Raw genomic sequence first — 14,728 nt, 5'->3', positions numbered from 1 at the left:
GGGAAAATCTTGTGCATGAAGGCCGGGCTCATGACCGTTCGTGTTTGGAGCTGCCCATATATGACTGCCTGCTCCCTGCTCAGCCCTTTACAGGGCGGCGGGAGCGCGTGTCTGGCGAGCCAATAGGCCTTGGTTATCTCGTTGAAGCTGGTCATTTGGTCTCTTGTAGTGAACCACAAGTGATCACCGCTTTACCTGGCGCGTTCCGTTAGTTCGCGCGCACGGGTGTGTGCGGTTTTGTTATGGTTGGCGTTGGTGTCCGACACTTCCCCTGCGTGTGCCGGAAACCACCTTATTCTTGCCCTTTCACGGTGTCTCGGTATCTCGTTTAAAATCTTCGTCACAGCAGCAGAGACTTTGCCTTGGGCAAAGTTCCTGATTGCCTGCCGCGAATCGCTGAGGACAGTGCGGCAGCCCGAGTCTTTGTTGGCCAGTGCGATGGCCACCTTTTCGGCCTCTTCGGATGTACTGCTCGCCGTGCTGGCCGCCGCTCTGATGTTGCCCCCAGCATCGATGACAACCACGGGGAATCCTCTTCTGCTCGCATATTCGGCAGCATCCACTTAACGGGCGCCCGCGTTGCCGGCGTGCGGGTCCGCCAGCGCCTTGACCCTCGCCTTGCGTCTGCCTTCATTGTATTCGGGGTGCACGTTGCGCAGGATAGTGTCCACGCTTCTCCACGACGAGTGAAAGAACGCAAAGGAGGAGAACGTCGCGAAATTGAAAGGGGAGGGCGGTTCACCGTGGCTGCGCGAGCCAGCGCTTTTATCAAGTGTGCTGTGGGGGAGGGCAAGGGCAGTATGTTGTGCCTGCAGAAGGCGCTCGACTTTTAGTGAAAACGTCAAGGGGGCGTTCGCGTGACAATGATGTGCGTTCGATTAATGCTACGTTCAGACTACCGACGTAACAGCCGTATCTTGCGCCATGGACGTACAAAAACAGCGTTTCCTGCAGTTCCTTTGGCTGGGACGTCAGCGGACTTCATTGTTTAAAGGTATTACGACAGTTGCGATAACAGTCTGAACCCGGCCTAAGACGCACTTCGCGCCGCCGCCGCCGCAGAAGCTCGCCGTCGAGAGATCCCACGAACACGCAGAAAGAAGTATTTGAGGACGGGAATCTCCTGGCTGGGACAGAGCGGGTGGGCGGTACGTTAATGTCACTGTCTGGCGAGGAGGAAATACAGCTTACGGAGCAGCACAACAGGTGGCGCGTCAAGCGCGTTGCCATAGTTTACGTGTTCCTCTACGGGCGCGACGCACAGAAATCGTAATATCATCGAAGAATATTGTGAAAATTGCCCGATTTCTTTCTGTAAAATAGGTAAATAGAAGTCCTGGACGTTTTAGCAGCAGTTATTAACAAATACGACCATTAGTTTGAGCCGTACGGCAGGTGAAAAGATACACTAGAAGGAATCCCGGAGCAGACGACGTCTGCGGACGCCGCCTTCCTGACACGAGTGGTTCACTCTCGCTGCTATCGCCTCTCGCGGGCGGCTTCTCATATTTGCGCGCGCTTTTCATGTTGCATCGGCCCGGCAGGGAAGTTAGGACAATCTAAATATGAACTAATACCATAGAGGATACGAACAATTATTCACTGGATGTAATCATACATAGATTCTCAATCATAAGTTTTTCTTATTGTGGGCTCGTGTTCAAAAAAAATTAAAGTCCCGTCGTCCTACGAAAAATGTTTGAAACGTGATGATTTCTTCCGCTGCAAGGAGACTCCAATGAAAGTCCAGTCGCGCGGGGGATTCGTCGGCGTCGTCTGCCCACGGCGACAGCCGGCTATGCCTTGACTGACCTTGAACGGGCGAGCCTTTTCCCTTTGGCGCCTCGCGACAGAGGGCGCGTCGGTGCCGTGCCCGGCACCGTGACTTTATCGCGCCGCCGGAGCAAGCCCTGTTGCGCCTCCTCAGTAATTCTTGCTCCGTGCCCACGAGTGAGTGCTGCCCCAGCAAACAGCAGCCATCAGGAGTGAGTGCTGAACTGCGAGTGACGCAACCGGTCGTCCGCATCTGCAGTGGCTGTTGTGGAACGTGCACACGAGCTCTTAGCCCGTTCTTACTGAGCAATGAGCGACGCAACTGGTGGAACTGCATCGTCTGCCTCTGCTTCTAAACGAGCTGTCCGAACAGCTGCCCCCAAGTATAGCATGAGGCAGTATTGTAATCGCCAGGGAATATTTTAAAGGAAATATAAGCCCTCTTGTGTTACATTATGAAGGCCCTTGTGCCTTTTTTAATTTCGTATAATTTTTTGCATGCGCCCGGGGTGTGGCGCGCAGTTTGCGATCCCAGGGATTTAAGTGGGCTCCGAAACGTGGCGCTACTCTCGCTAGCGAATCTTGTCTACATCGCTCTATTCCTAGAGACTATCGCCTGGATCCTAGACATAGCTTAGCAGCAGTGTTGTACACGTTCCTCTAAAATAGGAACGAAAGCTCGTTCCTCGTTACTTCCTAATTTTGAAACGAGTTCCCGTTACAAGTTCCTTTATAGCGAAAGAAACGCGTTCCAGTTCCACTTCGAAAATTGGAACGTGTCGTTACATTGACGTTACAATTAGGTTTTTAAATGAAAATATAGTGTCGGATAATCTTGGGGTGAAATTAATTGAGAAATTTAAAACTCACATCGAACTACGTATATTATACGAATATTAACACCGCCGGCAGCAGATTATCTGGTGATAAGAATAATCAAAAGAAAATCTCCTAGGCGAATTTTTTCAGGGAGCACAGGACAAACTCCAGGCGGCTCTGGGACATTTCGATGCAGGATGTTTCGGTGCGGAAATTTCGGTGTACGGACATATCGGTGTACGGACATATCGGTGTACGGGCGTTTCGGTGCATGGACATTTCGGTGTACGGACATTTCGGTGCGCAAACGTTTCAGCGACCAAATTATCCGGTGCTTGCCTGTTTGCGACAGCCGTTATATTTTTATTTCCGCTTAACGTGGGTTATGGGCAACAATCTGGGGCAGTGAATTTTTTTTTTTTTTTTTAGAAATTCTACATTTATATATTTTTGTTTAATTCCTATTCCTGGGGACACCTGTTTTGCAGCCCATTGAATTCTTTAGCACACGTTTTTTTTTTATTTACGACAGATGGTTAATTTATATTATCTCTTTTTAGCTAAGACAATTAACGAGTGTTTAGGATGGTCTGACGCCTTTTTGTATTTTTTTTAATTACAGAGCCTCAAATTACATATATTACATGCACACACTCAATATCCAAAACGTAACAATAATTAGCTAGCCCCCCAGAATGCAGAAAACCTTATGAAAGGTATTGCGTCGGCTGGGCTTACTTGCTAAAATGAATTTGCGAACACTGGTCTAGGATATTGTCGTGGAGGAAGAACGGGTCTTTTTTGAAAACAGCAGCAGCTTCTAATGTCCTAAATGTTGATTAAGCGCGTACGGGTTGTGCACCCATACGGGTTGTTCAAATTGCACCCATCCTCTTCGGGAAAACCAACCTTCGTTTTATGTTTACATGCCTACATTCACCACATTTGAATTCTTTGTCCTAGCGCCCCCCCCCCACCCTCCCCATCCGCGCCTACACGCTCTAATCTCGACCACATTTCTTTTTGAGTCATATTATTTTCGGTTTCCCCTGAAAGTCCTACAGGCGTGGCGGAGTTCACGGTCTCCGAAGCATCACCGCAGTGATACAGGAAAAAGCTTTACATTCACCAGGAGCTCACCTCTATAATGTGACACAAAAAGCCACCCAAAAAAATCACGCCATATCCACGGAATGAATGATGATAAGTGGGGCGAAGCTCGAGAGGGGGAGATCATCGGTAACCGTAACTCTCCCGTGAAAGTTCGCCCATTACATCATTAAGAAAGACGTAAGACTGTGTGCGTACATTGTACAAATCAACTTTTATTTTGTTCTTTTATTTTGTTCTTGTTCGTTTGTTGTTTCGTTTCTTCGTTTGTTCTTTTCATTTCGTCGTTGTCATGACTGGATTGCGAGGTCCCTTCATTACGACGGCTTTATGATCTGTGAAATGAAGCGAGAGAGGTTCTTGTACTGGCTGCAATGGGAAGTTTGCAAACACCAAGTCTATACACGTTCCTCGGATCTTGGTAGGGTTCATATGGATACATCTGAGTGCGTATTTGAAGAAAGAACTTTTATTTAGGGCGAACTTGTGCCCGAACAAGACGAGAGGAAACGAGCAAAGGTCCTTGCGTCTCGTTCGATCTCCGTGAACGACTGCCTGCGTTCGTGGCGTGATCTCTTGCGTGATCTCCCCCTCGCAGTGCACGTGCGCTCGCGCCTCCGTTGGCGAACACAGACAAGCTCGCACTCCCGGTGCCGAGTTTGCGCTGCCGGTTGCAGCCGGTTCTTGCGCGTGCAACGCGGCCCACTTTGCGACATCTCCGAAAGCATGCGGCGGTCACGTACCACGAGACACAAGGGATGGACAGACCCATGGCTTTAGGAGCTTCGCCCCTAAAAGCCGCTGAGAACACAAGGACCACTATCGTTTGCTGGCTACGCCCTTCCGCGTGTCCCGGTCATACCGATGGCGCCCCCACTCCAGGAATCGCTCTTTCTTCGCCTTCAGTCTCCCCATTGGGAATTAATTCTTCAAGTCACGCATATCATGGACACACCAGGCATACATTGCTTTCTCCCATTATAAGGAGCAAAAAAATTGAATAGGCTAGTGTGACGAGAGCAGCAACAGTCGTCTTCAAGTTTTCGAAGTCCAGTTGACAGAATGGTGAACCACAAGTGACACCCCTCTCTCTCTACCAAGGGGGTTTGTAGCCGGCGGGGCTCAGCCTTCCCCTCCCCTAAGTAACGCCAACGTAAGTGCGATCGTTGGTTGGTTAGTTTTAAGTAGAACCGACACCGAATGCAACGAATACGAGATTGATTGAGAAAATAGTAAAAACGGAATGCGCACGCGCTTAATCTACCTCGTTTTTCTGTTTTTTTTTCTTGCGGATGTTTTGCAGGGGGGGGGGGGCAGGATGGACTAAAAGAAGCAGCGTCTTGCACCGTTGGCTGAAGTGAAAGCAAAGCGCTTTGGAAACACTTAAAGTAGTACGGTTGTTCACATGAATGTTAAAATCAAAAGAAGGTTGAACGGATGCAAATTAACAAGTTAATTTTTACCATCTACTACAGACATTGGGTTTACGTGGCAATGCTCAGCCAGTGTTTAGCGTTCGTTTCCACACACGGTGGCGGAAGCACAAATTTCGAATGTAGAATCATACAAGTCACGAAATTACAATATTAAATCTAAATTGTTCAAAGAATGCCTGGGACATCCCGTGACTCAAAATGTCTGGACCAAGACGTCATGCACCAAAATGTCCGTGCACAGAAACGTCCGCACCGCAACGTCCTGCGCGTAAATGTCCGACACCGAAATCTCCGGATCCCGTATTAAACAATCTTTCCCCGCCACGGATCAATTCTATCGGCCAGACGCGCGTCCTGGCATCCCCAGGCAAACGATGAAATGTGAAAAGCATTCTCGGGGCAACGCAATTCACCCGTCGAACGCCGCGTAAGTTCAACCAGCATGAAAGCAAGCACAAGCTGCTGCCTTCTGCGTTATTATTCTTCTGCCTTTGACCTTCGAGGAAGCACTTACGGCTGAAGGGCGGGAAGAGAAACGCAGTAGCGACTTGCGGATTTCTGTACTCGAGCATTGGCACCAAAAACAGCCAAATCCTAGCGATGTAACGGCAGGAACGCCGTTCCTGCCGTTCCTTCAAAAACGTAACGAGTTACCGTTACAGTTCCGCCGACTCTTAATGGAACGGTGGCGTTCCTCCGTTCCTCCAAAAAGTAACTAGTTCCAGGAACGTCGTTCCTTGTAACGCCGTTCCGTACAACACTGCTTAGCAGTAATAAAACACTAGTTTCGAGTCAGCGCCCGTTTTGTAAATTTCATCTCTGTCCCTCGTCGTTTATTGCGCTGTTACGTTTCATCATGAATACTGTGGGGTTGGCGGCTATAATGGGCTGTATCACCTTGCTAGGCAGCCAGAACACAAGCACCGGAGTCGGAATCCTTCACGTGGCGTCGCGTAAATGCCGCTGTTTGTGCAATCGGCTCAACGGAAGGTGCCAAAGACGAGCTCCGACGAAGGCGAATTCGAGGAAGTATGCTTTAGTCAACAGTCGGCCAAATGTACACTAGGTAAAAGAAAGCGGCAGTCCCAAGCTTGGACGGAGGACGGAGTCCGCACGAGTTCGGTAAGCCGTCGTAGGCCGCCGGCTTGGTTCGTCTCCTGAGGGGAGACTCGACTTGCCTCGTGGTTGGGGAACGGATGGTTCCTGGTTGCGACCGGGCGGTTCGACCGTGCGTGGATAGGACGGCCTCGGGGAAGGCCTCGCACGCAGTTATATCCCTTTGGGGAGAGAAAGGACTCCCAGAGAGAGGGAGGGTGCTCTTGGGCTAATGGGGCAAGCCAGCGGGTCGGCTGGCGGAGGAGGGCACGTCACGTCTGGTGCGAGAGGCCGTGAGATTCGGCGCATTTTTGCCGTGGACGGCGACAGGCACGCCGGCGGTGCCGGCCTACTAGCTCTGAGCAATACAAAGACATGGTCACCACAACCCCGCCTCCTGAAGGCGGCGCACAATATACTAAAACGGCGAACAGGAGAAAGCACAACACACACCCTACGACACTATAATGGTTCCCATTCCCAGAATTCTACGAGAAAGTTGGCATTTTGGCTCGTAGTGCAGATAGAACCAACTTGCCTAAGTTTTCATTTTGTTGCATTATACCTTTGCAGTAGAGAAAAGATACTCTTTAGAATGGCGTACCAAAGCTAATAACTCTTCCCATTTTTTATGTTGCGGGGGGCGAGGGGAGGGATTTCCATCTAAGAAAAGTTGAGGCTGAAAGACGTTTTCTGGTTCGCATTCAAAGTAGACGGCCGCGATAATGTCACATGCTCCGTGCGTCTTTTCGAGTACTGGCAACAGCAGCACCAATGTTTGTTTGGTGGTGTTCCTTGAGGAAATTGGTGCTGAGAACTTCCGAATTTCTTTTCTTAAGGCGCACAATGCTTCCCACGGATAACCGCGCTCGAGAAGCAGGTTCTAGTCGCTTCCCATGAAAGCGTCGGTGTCAGTATCAGCGCCGAAGCAGTATACCACGATTTCCATTTTTTATAGGGACGAGGGGCAATGTGTTCATTGGTAATCCTTACAGCAACATGTTGCTCGGGGCTTGGTGTCGATTTCGTTGCGTGATCAGCCAGCAAGATTATCTGGTTTGCCAGCAGATCAGTAAAGGCAGCGTTGTCTGTCAAAAAATCTATTCTGAGAGTTAGGTCGCGGGAGCAGTTGGATAGCTTGACGAAAGCATTACGGTACGTGGTGCAGTGACAGCCCTCACATTTCGCTAAGCTCCTGTCTTTTGGAGCAGTTATCTTTTATCTTATAGTGCTTATTACATGTATAAAATGAAAGTGTGGCAATGGAGTTAGAATTAGACGTGAAAATGGTACCGTCTTCACTTCAGGCTCATGCAGGAATGTACGGTCTTTTTCAAAATTTTGTGGGCCAAGCCGGAAACGCACATGCTGCAAAAAATTCAATGTACAAGCTTACGTCCCGAGCAACGCTGACTCTGTTCATGCAGGAAAGCTAGAGAAAACACGTTTCTTTCTTACTGCGCTAAAATATTTTGCTACATATAAAAGTGAAGCCGATTATTAGAATTCTTTGTGGTCGAGAACGCTTAGGATTGGCCCACAAAATTTTTACAAAGGATGTACGTCCATTTCCGCATTGTCTTATGTGCACCTTTCCCTATACTGAACCCGCGGCATTTCGGCCGTTTCCGGCAACTTGGCCACCTCAAAGCTTTTCTGTAGAGACATAGGTGCACGACTCATCTCTGGAGCATTGGTACTGTAGTAGTGGATTACATGTTGCACATGTAGCAGTGAAACAAAACTGGCAGCTTCTGTGCTCACGCTTAACCGACCCACAACTGACATAACAGACTCCCTCGTATGGTCTGCCGCATGACCGCATCTGCCGTAAGCACCGCAGCCGGTTTGCACATGCAGATGTGAACAACGGAAATAAACGTGTGAATAAACGAATTCATAGCAGAGTGCACGAACAACGCAATGCGCGAAAATGATATAACCTGATGTACACGTCTGACCACAATCTGAAAGCAGTGACAACTGCTTCTCTCACAAAAGTATATTCAAGACACGTTGGTAGTGAACGTCACTGTATATTCCGACGTGATAATATCTATTCAAAAAATATGCAACCGCTGTGTACACGCATCACGTCACATGCAGGTCTCGCAATATTTTGCACTTCCTGTGAATCCGAAACAGTCCTTATTACACCGGCTTTGTGAGTGAGCTTCCCCGCGTTTTAAGTGAGCGCACAATAAGGCCTCGTCACGAAACCCGGACAACGCAACTAACACAGCCAACACATCAAGTACGGCTAACTGTAGATCACGACAGTATTTCTACTGTATTCTACTTTATCGTAGTATACCGTAGGGCCGGTATTTACAAGCCAGTAGCCCTTCGTGTCTGCAGTTTCCTTTTCTCTTGGTGATGTCAAGATCGCCAGATAAGTGGCGTTCAGTTTTTACAAAGATGAGCGCATGGAATTGAAAGCCAGACAAGAGGAAACTTTTTTCGTACAGTGGTTAAAATGCAGTGGTTAAACCATTTTTCGCAATAATTAAAATCCACGACTGGTGAGCCCAAAAATTCGGGTTCTTTCCCTCCGACGCCACGGTACTTTTCGTGAAGGCGAAGTACCAAAGCAACAAAGTTGGAGGCGCAGAGGAGCCTGGCGGACTTCATCATGAAGGCCACCAGCAGCTGCCTGAAACGAGGTTGTCCTTAGCTTCGCCCGCCACCCCGTTTCCCCTTCCCTTGTTATTAGAAATGAAGTATTCTCTCTTTCTTCTTCCCCTATTTCTGAGTACGCTAAAAACAAGCACGTGATTAAAAATACTCCTGCTGCTCGTACTTACTTCGGGCCAGTTAGAGATCCGCAGAGCGAAGTCTTTATCGTCCCTTCCTATTTTTGTTTCCTGGAGAGGGATTTTTTTCCCGTCACGAAACACGAAAACGTTCAATGTTTGCTTTTCGAACTCTGAGTGTAATTACCTCTTTATATATGATAACCCCAATAAAGTCAGTGTTTAATGCTGGCCATACAACTTTGTCCATGCTTTTTTGCAGTTGGGACTATAGCAAAAAGTGTAGTTTGCTTTGGCACAAATGCATGAGAAGCATCAGTGCGCCTATTCATCATTGCATGCGCCAGTTCGCAAGATGTATTCGAAACAATTTTATGCGTATTTTTAAACAAATACTCTGCTGTAAGAGATTTGTAAATGTGTTTGTTTGTTTTGTTACAGAGAAGCTATCGCACCACAAGCACTTACATGGGGGCATCGAGTTCGTCGATAGCATTCCTGAAACTGGCACCGGAAAGGAACTCCGGCGCGTGCTGAGAGAGGCATATTTGCGAAGACTCGAAGCTTCCAAGAAATAATGCTGTAGCTGCGGTGTCTATCTGTTCTTCGAATACATGCGACCGCATGATAATAAACAGTAGATTGTTTGTGATGCTAGACATGTTATACTACATACACTCAACATTATTCTGCTTGCACTGATAGTGATAGAAAAGACGAATAAACATTTCTAAGGGATATTAGTGAGCTGTCCATCCTGCTGGTAAAAATATTTTACGCAAGTTCCTTGTGAATACTGAACACGCAATACTAGCATTTCTGCTATCGTTGGAAGAGAGCTCTGGATTCTGCTCGGCTACTGTATTCGAGTTCTGCGGCTCCAAGGTGCATAGCTCAAACATCTTTGATTTTAGCGAAGTATGTTTTTGCGCAATATAACTTGACGAAAGCTTTTCCTTTCGTTTTTGACTCGTTAAACTTGAGCAACGTCTTTTACAAGTGTCATTTTCTTACAGCGATAGCGGTGAACAGTCCTGGTGCCCGGTAAGTACGTTTACTGCGTCCCAGTGATGGTGTATGTTCTACAGTCTTTGTAGCCATGTACGCATTGCATGTTGCTTGGCATGGAACTCCTGGATCGTACCTGGTGCATGCGCGCCCGTACACAGACTTGGAATTTAATAATTTGGCCCAAGTATTCAACCAAGGCTCTACAAAGTTGGGAGAGCTCTTATCGCGTATACTTATTCCTGGGACAAAAGGGTTTTGCGTCACCCAAGTTGAACAGACGGCCATTAAAGTAGCGAAAAAACAAAACTTACACGTATTTTACTTGCTTGGTGGATAAATGCGTCACCATTGCATAACCCTAGGGCTTTTTTGCTGCCATTTATAGGCGTTGTGACTTGCCAGATTTTCTCCTTAGATATAGGTTACTATAAAAGAGAGCGGGTGCCATCATTCTATATTTAAAACGAATGCACCTTCGTTGGTTTCGGAATGGTAATCTTCACAAATTGGACGAACCCCTAAAAGACTAAACCAAGGAGCGTTTTATTCAATCTCTCTTGACAATGAGAAGAAACACGGGTATAGGTTCTGGGCCAAACAATCACAGCGCCCTTTGCATCTCATGTGTATACTGATACTCCGCTATACTTTTCTACATTGCGACGCATTCCGCCGAGGTTCGAACATCAGCTCGAAGGCAACCTTGGTAGGCTTGCTTAGCAAACATTTCAGTCTTCCTGCGGGTTCTCTATCACCAAGTATGATAGTTCTTAAACTGACTACCCCACGCCCTGCGTGAGGTCTTCTCGGAAAGTCTAGCCCAGCGAGATTCCAACGTCGCTCTTAAGTTATTTCTTCAGATACCTGCCACTCCCGATCGCCGTTGCAGCAACCACCCCATCACAGCCCATGACCTAAGCTTGTCGTCACAATTGTGCGTTTGCGCCCCTTCAAATGAGGGTAAACCAACTCGCCAAGCTGTCTGTTTTGTGCGTGTGCGTGGGTGCCTGCGGGTGCGTGTGTGTGTGCGAGCCTATGTGTGTGCGCGTGTGTGCGTTGTGTGCGTGCGTGTGTGCTTGCGCGTGTGTGTTTGGGCGTGCGCGTGTGCGTGCGCCTGTGTGCGTGTGCGCGTGTGTGTGCGTGTGTGTGTGTGTGTGTATGTGCGTGTGTGTGGGTGGGTGTGCGTGTGTGTGTATGTGTATGCGTGTGTGTGTCTGCGCGTGTGTGTGTATGCGTTTGTGTGTGCGTGCGTGTGTGTATGCGTCTGTGTGTGCATACGTGTGTGTGCGCGCGCGTGTGTGTGTGTGTGTGTGTGTGCGTGCGTGTGTGTGCGTGTGTGTGGCCGTGCATGTGCGTGTGTGCGTGCGCCTGTGGATGTGTGCGTGTGTATGGGTGTGTGCATGTGTGTGTGCTTGTGTGTGTGCATGTGTGTATGTGCATGTGTGTGTGTGCGTGCACGTGTGTGCCTGCGCACGTGTGTGTATGCGTTTGTGTGTGTGCGTGTGCGCATTTGCGCGTGCAATGCGTGTGTGTGCGTGTATAAGTCTGTGTCCGTGCCTGTACGCGTGTTTGCGTGCACGTGCTTACGTGCTCGCAAACACGCGTACAGGCACAGACATGTGTGTTTGCGTGTGTGCGTGCGCGCGCTTGTGTGTGTGCGTCTATGTTTGCGTGCGTGTGTGTATGCGCTTGTGTGTGCGTACATGTGTGGGCGCGCGCGCGTGTGTGCGTGTGTGCGTGCGCGCCCGTGCGTGTGTGTGTATGCGCTTGTGTGTGCGTACATGTGTGGGCGCGCGCGTGTGTGTGCGTGTGTGCGTGCGCGCCCGTGTGTGTGGGTGTGTGCGGGTGTGCGTGCGAGCGTGCATGTGTACGTTTGTGTGAGAGTGTGCACGCCCGCTTGTGTGCGTGTGTATGTGTGTCTGTGCGTGCGTGTGAGTGTGTTTGTGTGTGCGTGCGTGAGTGTATGTATGTGTGCGTGCGTGTGTGTTACACGCTTCTGTGGGTGTCTGTGTGTGTCTCTGTGTGGGTGCGTGCGTTTAGGGTGTTTGTGTGTGTGTTATGACCTAAACATAATCACCATCTTGCGGAAAGGAAATATCGATTTTTGCATTAGTCTCAAATTGAAATACAGTCAAACTCGGTTACAGGAAACTGCAATATGCGGCCCGATCAGTTCGACATATCCAGTAGTTCAATATAACAAAATCTGCCGATAACGAGTTTTTTGTTACGGGTTCGCAATACGCGGGACACCCCAACCCCGCATGCGGAAACCAACATAATTAAGAATGTCGTTACCATACACAAAACAATCCATTTAATGCAAGCAATAAGGCTACATTCCGCCTCAATTGCCTACTTCGCAAAAAAGTGGTGATTCTTGTTTTTACTTTCATTTTGGCGGCATCAACTAGCACAGCATTCGTGGCCGTGTCCTGCAATATCGAAGCAATAATGGAGGAGCATATCAACTGCCGAAAGCGGTTCATTAAGTGGCGGAGGGCTTTCACCCGGGATATCCTCTGTCTCTTCGGTGCTTCAGCAGCGCCAGCTGCTATGGCATCGGCGACGGTGTCTGCGTCAAGCCCGTTCTACATGGTGCGATTTTCCCTGCGAATTCGCAGATGTGGAGCCGCTCGTACGGCAAAGCGACCATTTTCTTTGCTGGGGCAAAGTGCCAAATGTTTACAACAGACGAGCATCCCCCGTGAACACCACTCCTGCGGCTCGTGCGGCGTTGAGGGGCCGGACCTGCGGCCAATAACAACACAGCTCGGTGAACGTCACGGCATCTCTGGTTGCACTCTGAGTAACCAGATGGCGTCGCTTGTCAAAGCGCGGAGTAAGCGCGGGAGCACGAGAACGACCAAAACAAACTCACGCGCGTTCGCAACACAATGTCGCGCGCATGGAGGAAAGAAAAGTTTACGAGGGAGCGTCACGTGACAATCGTGAAGCCTAATCATAAAAAATAAAAAAGGAAAAACTTATGGGCGTTCCACTCTCACGTGACAGGCAAGCGGTAGTTTTTTGCGGCTCCTTTGGCCCTTCGCAGACGCTGCGTGCGTGCGTCTATCTGTTTGGTTGCCGGGCCGTCCACGTATTCGAGTTTCGGCGACGTGTCGTTGCGCGCAGCTCTGCCTGCAACCCGAAATGCGCAGCGTCCTGATCGCGCGGACAAAGTGGTCGGAAGGGAGAGGCGGAAAACATCTTTGTTTACTGAGTTTCGAACCCGTCGAAGTACACGACGCCGTCGGAGAGTTGTGTGCCGCCGCGGCGTGCAGAAGTGGAGATGATCTTTTCAACTTTGCCGCTAAGGCAAAGTTGAAAAGATCCGGCATTCTAGGTGATCAACCATTTATTTCCAAGGCGCAGTCAGTCCCCTCCCCGGCGTAATCTAGCATTCGTGCTTCTTTTTTTTTTATATACGTATCGCACCCATCGTGCGGTCCTCAGCGGACAAACATCCGGCGTACTGCTTGCGACGCGAGGTGGTGACACCCAACATGAGGGTTCTGAACCCTTTGTTTTCCAGTGCCCTGAAGTAGATAAAAACGTACCACCATGCCAGAGCACCGAAAAGGCGAACGTATGCAAAAGCGCGCGCGAGCGAAACCAAAGCTAGTCGCACCACCTCCCCGCCGACACGACACTCGTTACGCGCGATAACTCAGCAGAATGCCAACCGCAACCGTCACAGCACACCTGGCAAACACCGCGCAACTGTAGGCCGCTCCATGCTTGTGAATGTTTACGGCGACGCGTTGGAGCGATTCAACGTCAGAAGTGAAATTCGGCTTGCAGCTCGTGAGGGTGCTTCGTAAGAATGCGATCGAAGTCTCGCCTTGCTTTGAACAGCGACAGCGGCAGTACTTCCACGATACGAAGCTTGGAGCGCAACGCAGGTGAACAATCTTGTACGGCGCCTTCGGCGACGGCGCTCGCCTCCACCTCCACCGGCAGCCAGCCGGAGCCACTACATGCTACCGCGGGCCTGAGCGTGGTGGATTTTCCATAATGCATTGCGCGGGAGGAGCCCGACGAGAGGAGAAAGCGGCTTCACAGGACGTTGGCGTGCCGAAGCTGGGCCGCCTGACGTCATGCTCCCTCCTAACATTTTTCTTCCTCCATGGTCGCGCGCCGTTTTTAATGAATTCTTAATCGGTGCCCGTGCATGTGGCCGACATCACAGCAGTGAAGAAGTACAGAAGAACTCAAGAAGAACTGTCCGAGGTAAACCGAGGTGTGTTAGGCACGCACAAAAACCCAACCCAGGGTGGCTTTCTGCGCTTGTCTTCTCTGCTATGCGTGCGTATATTGCTAAATAATAGGCGATTGTTGTACGCAACCGCAAATAAAGTCACATTTACTGCAGTGCAGACTAAAGAGATTTGTCCAGGAAATAAAACAAAACCTTTTTTTTTCACAACAAGATTTGCTCTCTGAGAGTCTGCAAACAACGTGCCTCTGAAATGCAAAACTCGCGACGTTCGTAGGCCATGTAGACGACCTTTCGAGGCATTGGGAACTTCGCAAGTGCGAATGTTCGCTCCACCGAATTCTCAGACGAGAAACGTACCATGTAGAACAGGCTTTAGAGGGGCTCACAGTGACGGCAACCTGGTCGTCGACGGCAGTCAGGAAATCCCCGAAGGAATTCTGTGGTCCCGTTTTGTTGTGCGGAATATCAGTCGCGAAACGATTTCAACTAGCCCGGCTTCCCACTCTCCT

General features: G+C 49.5%; 1 protein-coding gene across 1 annotated transcript in view; it reads left to right on the top strand.

Annotated features, from left to right (window-relative positions):
* LOC144173648 (luciferin 4-monooxygenase-like) overlaps window positions 1-9,587 on the top strand; it is a 41,909-nt gene extending 32,322 nt beyond the window's left edge. Inside the window, exon 7 of the mRNA XM_077701984.1 lies at window positions 9,428-9,587. Coding sequence (XP_077558110.1) covers window positions 9,428-9,564 — 137 coding nt within the window. The 3' untranslated portion in view covers window positions 9,565-9,587. The remainder of the gene's footprint in view (window positions 1-9,427) is intronic.
* The last annotated feature ends 5,141 nt before the right edge of the window (window positions 9,588-14,728 follow it).

Source organism: Haemaphysalis longicornis, unplaced genomic scaffold (genome assembly GCF_048455015.1).
Source record: "Haemaphysalis longicornis isolate Haplotype H1 unplaced genomic scaffold, Haemaphysalis longicornis Haplotype H1 scaffold_3, whole genome shotgun sequence".
In the NCBI taxonomy this organism is placed as follows: Eukaryota; Metazoa; Arthropoda; class Arachnida; order Ixodida; family Ixodidae; genus Haemaphysalis; species Haemaphysalis longicornis.
The sequence above is the reverse complement of the archived record's forward strand: the minus strand, read 5'-3'. Positions and strand labels throughout refer to the sequence as shown.